The 13,530-nt window shown below is 47.8% G+C and overlaps 1 protein-coding gene across 4 annotated transcripts in view; it reads right to left on the bottom strand.

Moving 5' to 3' along the window:
• Positions 1-13,530, bottom strand: part of ELAPOR1 (endosome-lysosome associated apoptosis and autophagy regulator 1) — a 103,891-nt gene that overhangs the window by 18,410 nt on the left and 71,951 nt on the right. For 2 of the 4 annotated variants that reach the window (XM_043533709.1, XM_037885149.2), the window contains exon 16: positions 937-1,117. In XM_043533709.1, coding sequence (XP_043389644.1) covers positions 937-1,117 — 181 coding nt within the window. Of the gene's footprint in view, positions 1-22; positions 226-936; positions 1,118-13,530 lie in introns of those variants that run through there. The other 2 variants (XM_043533710.1, XM_043533708.1) reach the window with 2 other exon arrangements.

Genomic DNA, 13,530 nt, shown 5'->3' with positions numbered 1-13,530 from the left:
GACTGGAGCAAGCGCTTCATCGTAAGGAGACGCAGTTTTAGTTCCTGGCTCTTTCTGCCCTCAACTTTAATTTGAGGCAGAAATTACACTTCTGAGGAACACGTGACTCCCTGCAACACCATATACAACGGGAATGTCCGTGACCGGCTGGGATAGCCTCCTGGCCTGAAAGGCGATGTTTAAATCTGGGGGAACCGGGCTTACCCTTCCCGGGTTTCACCTCCTCTGAGGGGAAAAAGTGAGGGAAAAAGGTAGATGGATGGGCAACAGTCGCTATCCCAGTAAGAATTTTTTTGTGAATTTTTTTTTTTTTTTTTTTGTGAACCAAAGAAAGGGAGGCAAGGGATTCCGGCTACTAACTAAGGAAAACTCTCGGAACAACCATGAGCAAGAGCAAGACACAGTTATGGTAATCTCAGCTCGGGCGCCTCAGTCCAAGGCGGCTGAGAAGGGACTGAGGCGGTTTGCCCACGCAGCGCGATGTAGCCCGGTGCGGGGCGCGAGGCGGGGAGGGCGCATGTGCAGGCTGAACGGACACCGCTGCCTAAAATCTCCGATCCGAGGCACGTGGGGCGCAAAGGCACCTAGGGTTAAAAGAACCTAGAGGGAGGCACCCAAGGGACACTACTCGAAGAAACAGCAGCACATCCTTGGCCTTACACCCAGGAGGTGCCTCTCAGTGGAGCAGGGTAGGAGGCCAGTTTCCAGACTCTGGGCCAAGCACAGGAGCTGCAGGCCTGACCCTCCCTGCCCTGCCCTGAGTGGAGTCACTGACCCCACCGCAAACCACTGCCCAGCCTCTCTTCTCCTCCCATTGCAGCAGGTGCAGGGCACCCCACTTTGCCCAGGTGCCCAGGAGCACCCCAGTGTGGGATAGGGCTGGATCAGACCCTGAAAGGCCAGTCCTCATCCCCAGACCGGGGAAGCAGCACCTACCTACGACACGGTCAGCCAGGCTCACAGGCTGGGAGGACACTATGGTTTTGTAGCCCATCACATCAGAAGGGACGATGATGGACTGGCATACGTAGGAGGTGACTGATTTCGAGAACTCCGCCTCCCCATCAGGGACCTGCATGTCGGTGACGTTGTCCATACAGGTGGCCATCTTCCTTCCCTGGGGTTAAGGAGCAAAGCAGTCAGCCCCCGTCCGGTGCCAGCACTCTGCTTTCTGGGGGAGGGGGACGAGCCACATGTGGTGCGGGGATTTGAGGTGAACGTCTCCGTATGGCTCTCACCATGCTTCTTGGCCCATTACTGTCCTGGCCTTCTCCACAGCTGCAACAGCCCATGTTGGCACTTGGGGCTATGGAGATTTCTGGGTAAAACCCACCTGCTAAGGCCTGCATGACCATCAAACTCATAAGAAAGTAAGAATGGCCCTACTGGGTCAGACCAAAGGCCCATCTAGGCCAGTATACCGTCTTCCGACAGTGGCCAGTGCCAGGTGCCCCAGAGGAAATGAACGGAACAAGTAATCATCAAGTGATCCCGTGTTGCTCATTCCCAGCTTCTGGCAAACAGAGGCTACAGACACCATTTCTGGCCATCCTGGCTAATAGTCATTCATGGACCTATCGTCCATGAACTTAGCTAGTTCTTTATTGAACCCTGTTATGGTCTTGGCCTTCACAATATCCTCTGGCAAGGAGTTCCACAGGTTGCTTGTGCGTTGTGTGAAGAAATACTGCCTTTTGTTTGTTTAAAACTTGCTGCCTATTAATTTCATTTGGTGACCCCTAGTTCTTGTGTTATGAGAAGTAGTAAACAACACTTCCTCATCTACTTTCTCTACACCAGTCATGATTTTATAGATCTCCATCATATCTCCCCTCAGCTGCCTCTTTTCCAAGCTGAAAAGTCCCAGTCTTATTAATTTCTCCTCATACAGAAGCCGTTCCATACCCGTACTAATTTTGATTGCCCTTTTCTGAAACTTTTCCAATTCCAATATATCTTTTTTGAGAAGGGGCGACCACATTTGCACACAGTATTCAAGATGTGGACATACCACGGATTTATATAGAGGTGACATGATATTTTCTGTCCTATTATCTATCCCTTCCTTAATTATTGCCAGCATTCTGTTCGCTTTTTTGACTGCTGCTGCACAATGAGTGGATGTTTGCAAAGAACTATCCACAATGACCCCAAGATCTCTCAAGTACTAACAGCTAATTTAGACCCCATCATTTTATACGTACAGTTGGGCTTATGCTTTCCGATGTGCATTACTTTGCATTTATCAACATTAAATTTAATCTGCCATTTTGTTGCCCAGTCACCCAGTTTTGAGGGATCCTTTTGCAGCTCTTCGCAGTCTGCCTGGGTCTTAACTGTCTTTAGTAATTTTGTATCATCTGCATATTTTGCCACAGCACTGTTTACCTCTTTTTCCAGATCATTTACGAATATATTGAATAGGACTGGTCCCAGAACAGAGCCCTGGGGGACACAACTAGTTACCTCTCTCCATTCTGAAAACTGACCATTTATACCTACCCCTTGTTTCCTATCTTTTAACCAGTTAACAATCCATGAGAGCACCTTCCCTCTTACCCTGTGGCAGCTCACTTTGCGTAAGAGTCTTTGGTGAGGAACCTTCTCAAAGGGTTTCTGAAAATCTAAGTACACTATATCCACTGGATCCGCCTTGTTCACATACTTGTTGACCCCCTCAAAGAATTCTAGTAGATTGGTGAGGCGTGATTTCCCTTTACAAAAACCATGTTGACTCTTCCTCAACGAATTGTATGAATCTGTCTATAATCTATATTAATCTATATGTCTGACAATATTGTTCTTTATTATAGTTTCAATCAGTTTGCCCAGTACTGAAGTCAGGCTTACGAGCCGAAAATTGCCGGGATCACCTCTGGAGCCCTTTTTAAAAATTGGCATCACATTAGCTACCCTCCAGTCATCTGGTACAGAAGCGGATTTAAATGAGAGGTTACAGACTATGGTTAGTACTTCTGCAATTTCACATTTGAGTTCCTTCAGAACTCTTGGGGGAATACTATCTGGTCCTGGTGACTTACTGCTGTTTAATTTATCAGTTTGTTCCAAAGTCTCCTCTAATGATACCTCACTCTGGGACAGTTCCTCAGATCTGTCACCTAAAAAGAATGGCTCAGGTTTGAGAATCACCCTCACATCCTCAGCCGTGATGACCGATGCAAAGAATTCATTTAGTTTCTCCGCAATGACCTTATCATCCTTGAGTGCTCCTTTAGCACCTCAATTGTCCAGTGGCCCCACGGGTTGTTTAGCAGGCTTCTTGCTTCTGATGTACTTAAAAAAAACCTGCTATTACTTTTTGATTCTTTGGCTAACTGTTCCTCAAATTCTTTTTTGGCCTTCCTAATTGTATTTTTAAACATCATTGGCCAGTGTTTATGCTCCTTTCTATTTTCCTCACTAGGATTTAACTTCCACTTTTTAAAGGATGCCTTTTTGCCTCTCACTGCTTCTTTTACTTTGTTGTTTAGCCACGGTGGCTCTTTTTTTGGTTCTCTTGCTGTGTTTTTTTAATTTGGGGTGCACATTTAAATTGAGCCTCTATTATGGTGTCCTTAAATAGTTTCTATGCACCTTGCAGAGATTTCACTTTTGGCACTACACCCTTTAATTGCCGCGAAACTCACTTCCTCATTTTGTGTAGTCCTCCTTTCTGAAATTACATGCTACAGTGTTGGGCTGCTGTAGTGTTTTTCCTGCCACAGGGATGTTAAATTTAATTATATGATGGTCACTGTTACCAAGCGGTGCAGCTATATTCACCTCTTGGACCAGATCCTGTGCTCCACTTAGGACTAAATCAAGAATTGCCTCTCCTCTGGTGGGTTCTAGGACTAGCTGCTCCGAGAAGCAGTCTTTTAAGGTGTCAAAAAACTTTCTTTCTGCATCCCATCCTGAGGTGACATGTACCCAGTCAATATGGGGAAATTGAAATCCCCCATTATTACTGAGTTTTTTATTTTAATAGCCTCTCTAATCTCCCTGACCATTTCACAGTCACTATCACCATCCTGATCAGGCGGTCAGTAATATATCCCTACCGCTATATTCTTATTATTAGAGCATGGAATTTCTATCCATAGAGATTCTATGGTACACTTTGATTCATTTACAATTTTTACTTCATTTGATTTGGCTGTATTTTAAAGAATCTTTATTGAGGTTACAGGGACAAATCATCCCGATGTGTAGAAAGAATAGTAAATATGGCAGGCGACCAGCTTGGCTTAACAGTGAAACCCTTGCTGATCTTAAATACAAAAAAGAAGCTTACAAGAAGTGGAAGATTGGACAAATGACCAGGGACGAGTATAAAAATATTGCTCGGGCATGCAGGAGTGAAATCAGGAAGGCCAAATCACACCTGGAGTTGCAGCTAGCAAGAGATGTTAAGAGTAACAAGAAGGGTTTCTTCAGGTATGTTAGCAACAAGAAGAAAGTCAAGGAAAGTGTGGGCCCCTTACTGAATGAGGGAGGCAACCTAGTGACAGAGGATGTGGAAAAAGCTAATGTACTCAATGCTTTTTTTGCCTCTGTCTTCACGAAAAAGGTCAGCTCCCAGACTACTGCACTAGGCATCACAGCATGGGGAGGAGGTGGCCAGCCCTCTGTGGAGAAAGAAGTGGTTCGGGACTATTTAGAAAAACTGGACATGCACAAGTCCATGGGGCCGGATGCGCTGCATCCGAGAGTGCTAAATGAGTTGGCAGCTGTGATTGCAGAGCCATTGGCCATTATCTTTGAAAACTCATGGTGATCAGGGGAGGTCCCGGACGACTGGAAAAAGGCTAATGTAGTGCCCATCTTTAAAAAAGGGAAGGAGGAGGATCCTGGGAACTACAGGCCAGTCAGCCTCACCTCAGTCCCTGGAAAAATCATGGAGCAGGTCCTCAAGGACTCAATTCTGAAGCACTTAGAGGAGAGGACAGTGATCAGGAACACTCAGCATGGATTCACCAAGGGCAAGTGATGCCTGACTAATCTAATTGCCTTCTATGACGAGATAACTGGCTCTGTGGATGAAGGAAAAGCAGTGGACGTGCTATTCCTTGACTTTAGTAAAGCTTTTGACACTGTCTCCCATAGTATTCTTGCCAGCAAGTTAAAGAAGTATGGGCTGGATGAATGGACTATAAGGTGGATAGAAAGCTGGCTAGATTGTCGGGCTCAACGAGTAGTGATCAATGGCTCCATGTCTAGTTGGCAGCCGGTATCAAGTGGAGTGCCCCAAGGCTCGGTCCTGAGGCTGGTTTTGTTCAATATCTTCATAAATGATCCAGAGGATGGTGTGGATTGCACCCTCAGCAAGTTTGCAGATGACACTAAACTGGGAGGAGAGGTAGATACGCTGGAGGGCAGGGATAGGATACAGAGGGACCTAGACAAATTGGAGGTTTGGGCCAAAAGAAATATGATGAGATTCAACAAGGACAAGTGCAGAGTCCTGCACTTAGGACGGAAGAATCCCATGCACCGCGACAGACTAGGGACCGAATGGCTCGGCAGCAGTTCTGCACAAAAGGACCTAGGGTTTACAGTGGATTAGAAGCTGGATAGGAGTCAACAGTGTGCCCTTGTTGCCAAGAAGGCGAATGGCATTTTGGAATGTATATGTAGGGGCACTGCCAGCATATCGAGGGACGTGATTGTTCCCCTCTATTCGACACAGGTGAGGCCTCATCTGGAGTACTGTGTCCAGTTTTGGGCCCCTCACTATAAGAAGGATGTGGAAAAATTGGAAAGAGTCCAGCGGAGGGCAACAAAAATGATTAGGGGACTGGAACACATGACTTATGAGGAGAGGCTGAGGGAACTGGGGATGTTTAGTCTACGGAACAGAAGAAGGAGGGGGGATTTTCATAGCTGCTTTCAACTACCTGAAAGGGGGTTCCAAAGAGGATGGCTCTAGACTGTTCTCAGTGGTAGCAGATGACAGAACAAGGAGTAATGGTCTCAAGTTGCAGTGAGGGAGATTTAGGTTGGATATTAGGAAAAACTTTTTCACTAGGAGGGTGGTGAAACACTGGAATGCGTTACCTAGGGAGGTGGTGGAATCTCCTTCCTTAGAAGTTTTTAAGGTCAGGCTTGACAAAGCCCTGGCTTGGATGATTTAATTGGGGATTGGTCCTGCTTTGAGCAGGGGGTTGGACTACATGACCTCCTGAGGTCCCTTCCAAACCTGATATTCTATGATTCTATGCTTTCTTTCACATATAGTGCCCCTCCCCGACCAGCACAACCTGTTCTGTCCTTCCGTTATATTTTGTACCCTGGTATTCCTGTGTCCCATTGATTATCCTCATTCCACCAAGTTTCTGTGATGCCTATTATATCATAGCCTCATGTAATACGAGGCACTCTAGTTCACCCATTTTATTATTGAGACTTCTAGCATTGGTATATAAGCACTTTAAAAACTTGTCTCCTTTTAGCTGTCTGCCATTACATGATGTAACTGAATGGGACTCTTCTTTATTTGACTGTTTATGATTCATAGATTCATAGATATTTAGGTCAGAAGGGACCATTATGATCATCTAGTCCGACCTCCTGCACAACACAGGCCACAGAATTTCACCCACCACTCCTGCAAAAAACCTCACACCTATATCTGTGCTATTGAAGTCCTCAAATCGTAGTTTAAGGACTTCAGGGAGCAGAGAATCCTCCAGCAAGTGCCCCATGCTACAAAGGAAGGCAAAAAACCTCCAGGGCCTCTTCCAATTCCTTCCCGACCCCAAATATGGCGATCAGCTAAACCCTGAGCATATGGGCAAGATTCCTCAGCCAGATACTACAGAAAATTCTTTCCTGTGTAACTCAGATCCCACCCCATCTAATATCCCATCACAGGCCATTGGGCCTATTTACCATGAATATTTAATTACCAAAACCATGTTATCCCATCATACCACCTGCTCCATAAACTTATCGAGTTTAATCTTAAAGCCAAATAGATCTTTTGCCCCCACTGCTTCCCTTGGAAGGCTATTCCAAAACTTCACTCCTCCGATGGTTAGAAACCTTCATCTAATTTCTAGTCTAAATTTCCTGGTGGCCAGTTTATATCCATTTGTTCTTGTGTCCAGACCCTGCCTGTATTTTATCATTTTTCATCCTCCCGTCCTCACTAGGACACAGAGAATCTCCATTAATAGATCCTCCCCAAAGGGATGTCTCTGTCTGAACCACATGCTCCTTTGCACCTGTCGGCTTCCCCCAGCCCTTAGTTTAAAAACTGCTCTAAGACCTTTTTAATGTTAAGTGCCAGCAATCTGGTTCCAGTTTGGTTTAGGTGGAGCCCATCCTTCCCGTACAGGCTCCCCCTTTCCCAAAAGTTTCCCCAGTTCCTAATAAATCTAAACCCCTCCTCCCTACACCATTGTTTCATCCATGCATTGAGACCCTGCAGTTCTGCCCGTCTCCCTGGCCCTGCGTGTGGAACTGGGAGCATCTCAGAGAATGAGGCCATGGAGATCCTGGACTTCAATCTCTTACCTAGCAGCCTAAATTTGGCCTCCAGGACCTCTCTCCTATCCTTCCCTGTGTCACTGGTACCTACATGTACCACGACCTACATGTACCACCTCCCCAGCACTACACATAAGTCTATCTAGATGTCTTGAGAGATCCTCAACCTTCGCATCAGGCAAGCAAGTCACCATGTGGTTCTCCCGGTCATCACAAACCCAGCTCTCTACGTTTCTAATGATCCAATCGCCCATTACTAACACCTGCCTTTTCCTAATGACTGGAGTTCCCTCCCCCGGAGAGGTAACCTCAGTGCGAGGATACCCCACCATCATCTGGAAGGAGGGTCCCAACTATGGGATTGTTTCCCTCTGCTCCAGTTGGATGTTCTCCTTCCCTGAGACTTTCATCCTCCTCAACAGCACAGAGGCTGTCAGACCGGGGGTGGGACCATTCTACTATGTCCCGGAAAGTCTCATCTATGTACCTCTCTGTCTCCCTTAGCTCCTCCAGCTCAGCCACTCTGGTCTCCAAAGCCCGTACGCGGTCTCTGAGGGCCAGAAGCTCCTTGTGCCGAATGCATACACACGCCACCTGCCCACAGGGAAGGTAATCATACATAGAATCATAGAATATTGGGGCTGGAAGAGACCTCAGGAGCTCATCTAGTCCAACCCCCTGCTCAAAGCAGGATCAACACCAACTAAATCATCCCGGCCAGGGCTTTGTCAAGCCGGGCCTTAAAAACCTCTAAGGATGGAGATTCCATCACCTGCCTAGGTAACCCATTCCAGTGCTTCACCACCCTCCTAGTGAAATAGTTTTTCCTAATATCCAACCTAAATCTCCCCCACTGCAACTTGAGACCATTGCTCCTTGTTCTGTCATCTGCTACCACTGAGAACAGCCGAGCTCCATCCTCTTTGGAACCCCCTTTCAGGTAGCTGAAGGCTGCTATCAAATCCCCCCTCACTCTTCTCTTCTGCAGACTAAACAAGCCCAGTCCCCTCAGCCGCTCCTCATAAGTCATGTGCCCCTGCCCCCGAATCCTTTTTGTTACATGCTGCATTGGGTGCAATAAACTGGGTAGCCCCCACTCTGTTGCTGGACTTCTGCCTGCATTCTCTTTTTACTCCTGCAGCTGGTTCCTTTGTTGTTGTTTTGCTTATATCAAGGGGTGTTTTTGGCTTTTAAGTTTAAAGAATGTTGAGTTCTAGCCCCTGCTCACACTGGTCGCTTAGGAGTGGGCTTTTTAAAGCCCTGGTCTCCCTAAGTAGCCCCGCCGCCTGGTTAAGGGTTGATGGGTGCTAAAAGGCTTAGGGATCACAGCCTCCTTAAGAAGCTCTCAGCTCTCAGCCTTGCCTAACAGGCTGCTAGGCTCAGCACACGGTCAGCACATGGTAACCCAAACAAACAAAGCTCAGGGTATATTTCAGTCAAGCAGCAAGCACACCACACAGACTCATCCCGCTTGTGTGCTCAGCTGCACTGAACTGACCCAATTCTAAATGAAAGATGTGTGTGTCCATGGCGCCACCTAGCGCCCCTGGGAGAGAGCCCACCCGTCCTGTCTCCGGGTGCCTAGCATGGTGCCTCGCTTTGTACAGGCTGAATTTCACCCCAAGACATTTACATCATTACAGGGCCACAAGATTTTGGACATCAGGAAACAAAATAAAGAACTGCTTCATTCTCAATCAATCGTCCTGTGTTTCTGTACACTGCTTACTACCCCTGCACACCAGAAGTGGCTACATCTCAGTGGTGCAAAATGTCTGTCTTTTTCAAAGTGCTTTGGGATCCTTCAATTCATACCAAAAGATGGGTGGGGTGGGGCTGTGACTGGATCTATTAACGAGGATTCTCAATATCCTAGTAAAGAGGAGATGATAGAAGTTGATAAAAGTAAAAGTAGGAACCGAAGAGAAAGTCAAATGCAAAAGAGTCCCATTCAATTACATCACATGGGCGCAGTCAGCTAAACAGGGACACATTTTATAAGTGCTTGTATACAAATGCTAGAAGTCTGAATACTAAGATGTATGAACATGAGTCTGGTATTAAATGAGGAGGCTGATAAAACAGGTGTCCCAGAAACTTGGTGGACTGATGATAATCAATGGGACACGGTAATACCAGGGTACAAAATATATGGGAATGACCGAGAGGGTCGTGCTGGTGGGGGAGTGGCACCGTATGGGAAAGCAAGCGAGAGTCCAATAGAGTAAAAATCTGAAACGAATCAAGTTGTGCTAAAGGATCTCTAGATAGAAATGTCATGCTTGATCAGTAAAAGTATAGGAATATACTACTGGCCACCTGACCAGGATGGTGATAGTGACTGTGAAATGCTCAGGGAGATTAGAGAGGCTACAAAAATAAAAAACTCAATAATAATAGTGGGGGATTTCAACTATCCCCGTATTGCCTTGATACATGTCACCTCAGGACGGGATGCAGGGATAAAGTTTCTAGACACGATAAATGACTGCTTCTAGTCCCGGAACCCGCAAGGGGAGAGCCAATTCTTGATTTAAGCCTTGGCTCCACTACACAGGTTTGTCGACAAAATAGTGGCGGTGTACACACTGCAATGCTGCTCCTGCCAATGTAACACCCTTGCCGTGCCGACAGCATAAAACCACCTCCACCAGCGGCACAGAGCTTTTTGCAACACAGTTAGAGTGACGCAGCGTCAGTGTAGACACTGCTTGGTTTTGTTGCCCTAATGGGTCTCCAGGAGGTGTCCCACAATGCCCATTATGACCGCTCTGGCCAGCAGTTTGAATTCTGCTGCCCTGAGGATAGGGAGATATGCGCCCCTCCCCCGTTTAAAGGCCCAGGAACGCTTGCAATTCCTCTTCCTGTTTGTTTGGGGCACAGTTCACACAGGATCTTCCCAGCTGACCACGCTGGCTCTCTGCGGCAGACGTGCTCTGGTGGATCTGCTGAGCCTGGGAGGAGAGGAAGCTCTGCAGTCACAGCTTCGCTCCAGCCGTAGGAACTTTGATGCCTACGGGCCGATTGCTCGTGGCCTGCAGGAGAAGGAGCATGAATGGGACATGCACCCTCGTGCTGAAATCAAGGAGCTGAGGCAGGCGTACAAGAAGGCAAGGGAGGCCAACCATTGCTCTGGTGCAGCGCCCAAGACATGCCGCTTCTACAAGGAGTGCACACCCTCCTCGGCGGTGACCCCCCACCAAGCGCCCCATGGGGACACGGGGATGGAATGGAGGCAGCCCCCGGCGGACTCATCCCTGACGAGGAAGTGGTGGATGAGTAGGTGGAGCTGGAGGAAGATGTGGAGCATACGGCAGGGCTGTCCAGTGGTGTGGTGAGTCGAGTCAAGACCTCTTTTCCACTCCGGAGGGGTCTAGCCAGTCCCAGCACTCCGGCTCCGGCGCTCAGGATGCAGGAGAGGGGAGCTCCGGGAAGTGCATGGTGAGAGAAGAGTGCGCTCTCATGTACTTTGTTATATGGGAGAGGAGGGATAAGGGACAGAAATTAACAACAGAGCCTATCCATCTACTCAGTGGGGCCATGGTGGAAAAGATTGTTAACATACAGGGGATGTCCCGGGAATCTTCCATAGAGATCTCTAGGAAACTTTCCTGTAGATATTCTGCAATCCTCTGCTGAAGGTTCCTTGGGAGAGCTGCCTTGGTTCCCCAACTGTAGGAAACTTTGCAGTGCCACCTGGCAATATTTCTGCAGGGGCCAGAGCAGCGCACAGGTGAACAGCCTAGGGAGCCACTCTGAAGCCGCATGCATGTGGGAGATGCTCCCTTGCATCCTGGATTACCCTTAGGAGTGAGAGATCGGGTTTGACTACCCTAGCCTGTGGAAAAGGGTGCCAATATTCAAGGCTCTCTAGCCACTCACAGTAATCCCCTTTGCAAATAACCCTTTGTCCCTTCCTGCCCTTTCCCCCTTGCCCTGTGAACTCACCATAATTGGGACTCGCAGCAACCGGTGTGCTAGCCAAGGGACACTGAGAAAGAAGTGTGTGTAACTTTTGTGATTCAAGCTCTGAGTGCACTCACAATACAGTCTCTGTTCATTGTTTCTTTGCCTTCTGCAGATATGCCCTTGAAGACCCACTCCTCCAGACCGGTGGAGTGCCTCCATCAGATAAATCATGCAGCACTTCGCAAAACAAGAGCATGGAGGGAGACAATCAATGAAAGACTGAGGCTGGATAGCCAGGGAAGGACACAGGGTCAAGACCAGATGATAAAGCTCCCGGAGGTCCAGAAAAAGAGGATGAAAGTCCCTCATTACCCTGCAATCTGAGCCCATGCCCAACTTCCTCTCCAGCCACTACAGAACTCCGGTCCATGCCTTCCCCAAACTCCCCTACCACATTCTTTGTGTGTTCCTGGTCCCTCACAGTACCCCATGCACTCCATGCCTAGGGACTGGTTTCCCAACGAAAGCTGGAGTTAGGAGAGCCCTAACCGCGAGATTGCTCCTCATTGTCATATCCTGTTTGACCAAAATGTTGTGGTTTATCTGGTTATTAAACTTAAATCTTTGAAATAAAATGAGTCATTATTTGTAACATACATACATCGCTGGGTGCTAACATTAAAACACAGAGGCTATTGGTAGGAATATTTGCTCCTTGCAATTAATGCTCAAGAAGCAAGCTCTACAGGGGTAATTCATGGCAGCAGGTAAACAATGCCTGGCCAAATGCATCACATACAGACACATCATTGGGAATCATTGTCAAAATCCTCCTTCAAAGCCTCCCTGATTCGATTAATCTCCCGCTGCTGCCCTTGTATCTGGCTGCTCAAAATCAGCAGCCAGCCAATCAGCCTCAGCAGCCCACCCCTGGGTAAAATTTTCCCCCTTCATTTTGCAAATATTATGTGGAGAACAGCAGGCCACAATGACCATCAGAATATTTTCCTCACTGAGGTCTAACCGGCCAAAAAGACAGCACCAGCGACCTTTTAATCAGCCAAAGGCCCATTCAACGGTCATTCGGCACCTGCTGCGCCTGTTGTTGAAGCACTCCTGGCTGGTGTCTAGGTTCCCGGTGTAAGGCTTCATGAGCCACAGGAGCAAGGGGTAGGCGGGGTTTCCAAGGATCACTATGGGCATTTCCACACCCCCCACTGGAATCTTCTGGTCTGGAAAGAAAATCCCACATGCAGCTTTCTATACAGTCCAGTGTTCCAAAAGATGCCTGAGGATAACATGCACCTTCCCAGACCACCCTACATTGATGTCAGTGAAACAACCCCAGTATTCCACCAAAACCTGCAAGACCATGGAGAAGTAGCTCTTTTGGTTGATGTACTCCATCGCGAGACGGCCAGGGGCCAAAATTGGGATATGTGTTCCATCTATCGTCCCACCGCAGTTAGGGAATCCCATTGCCTCAAAACCATCCATTATTTCCTGCACGTTACCCAAAGTCACAGTCCCTCTTAGCAGGAGGCGATTAATGGCCCTGCACACTTGCATCACCGCAACCACCACGGTGGACTTTCCAACTCCAAACTGATTCACAACTGACAGGTAACAGTCTAGAGTTGGCAGCTTCCACACAGCAATCACCACTCTCTTTTCCACAGTGAGGGCAGCTCTGCACACAGTTATGGGAAGGTAGCTTTGCACATCTGAAAGTTCTGCAGCTCATCATCCCATACGTGCATCACGATGCACTCCCACCACACAGTGCTTGTTTCCCAAGCCCAATACCAGTGGTCCACCATGGCAAGCTGTTCTGTGAATGCAAGCAGCACTCTTGAATTATTTGTTTCCATGGCAGACAGCAGGGCAGGCATTACCAATTCACTCTCTGTTTCGCAGCTCATGAAGTACTGCAGGACCAGCCATGTTGTATTCATAACCCTCATCACCAGACTGGTCAGCAGCTCAGGATCCATGCTGTGAGGCAGAGATAGTGGGTGTACAGTTTACAAGGGCTGCTGAAAAACGGCACAAAGTAGGAAGCCCATGGAATGATGGGATGGAAAGAACTGCATTATGGGACAGCGAGCATGTCCTCACGATGCACTGTGA

Source organism: Chelonia mydas, chromosome 21 (genome assembly GCF_015237465.2).
Source record: "Chelonia mydas isolate rCheMyd1 chromosome 21, rCheMyd1.pri.v2, whole genome shotgun sequence".
Classification (NCBI taxonomy): domain Eukaryota; kingdom Metazoa; phylum Chordata; order Testudines; family Cheloniidae; genus Chelonia; species Chelonia mydas.
This window is presented reverse-complemented; position numbering and strand designations above follow the sequence as displayed.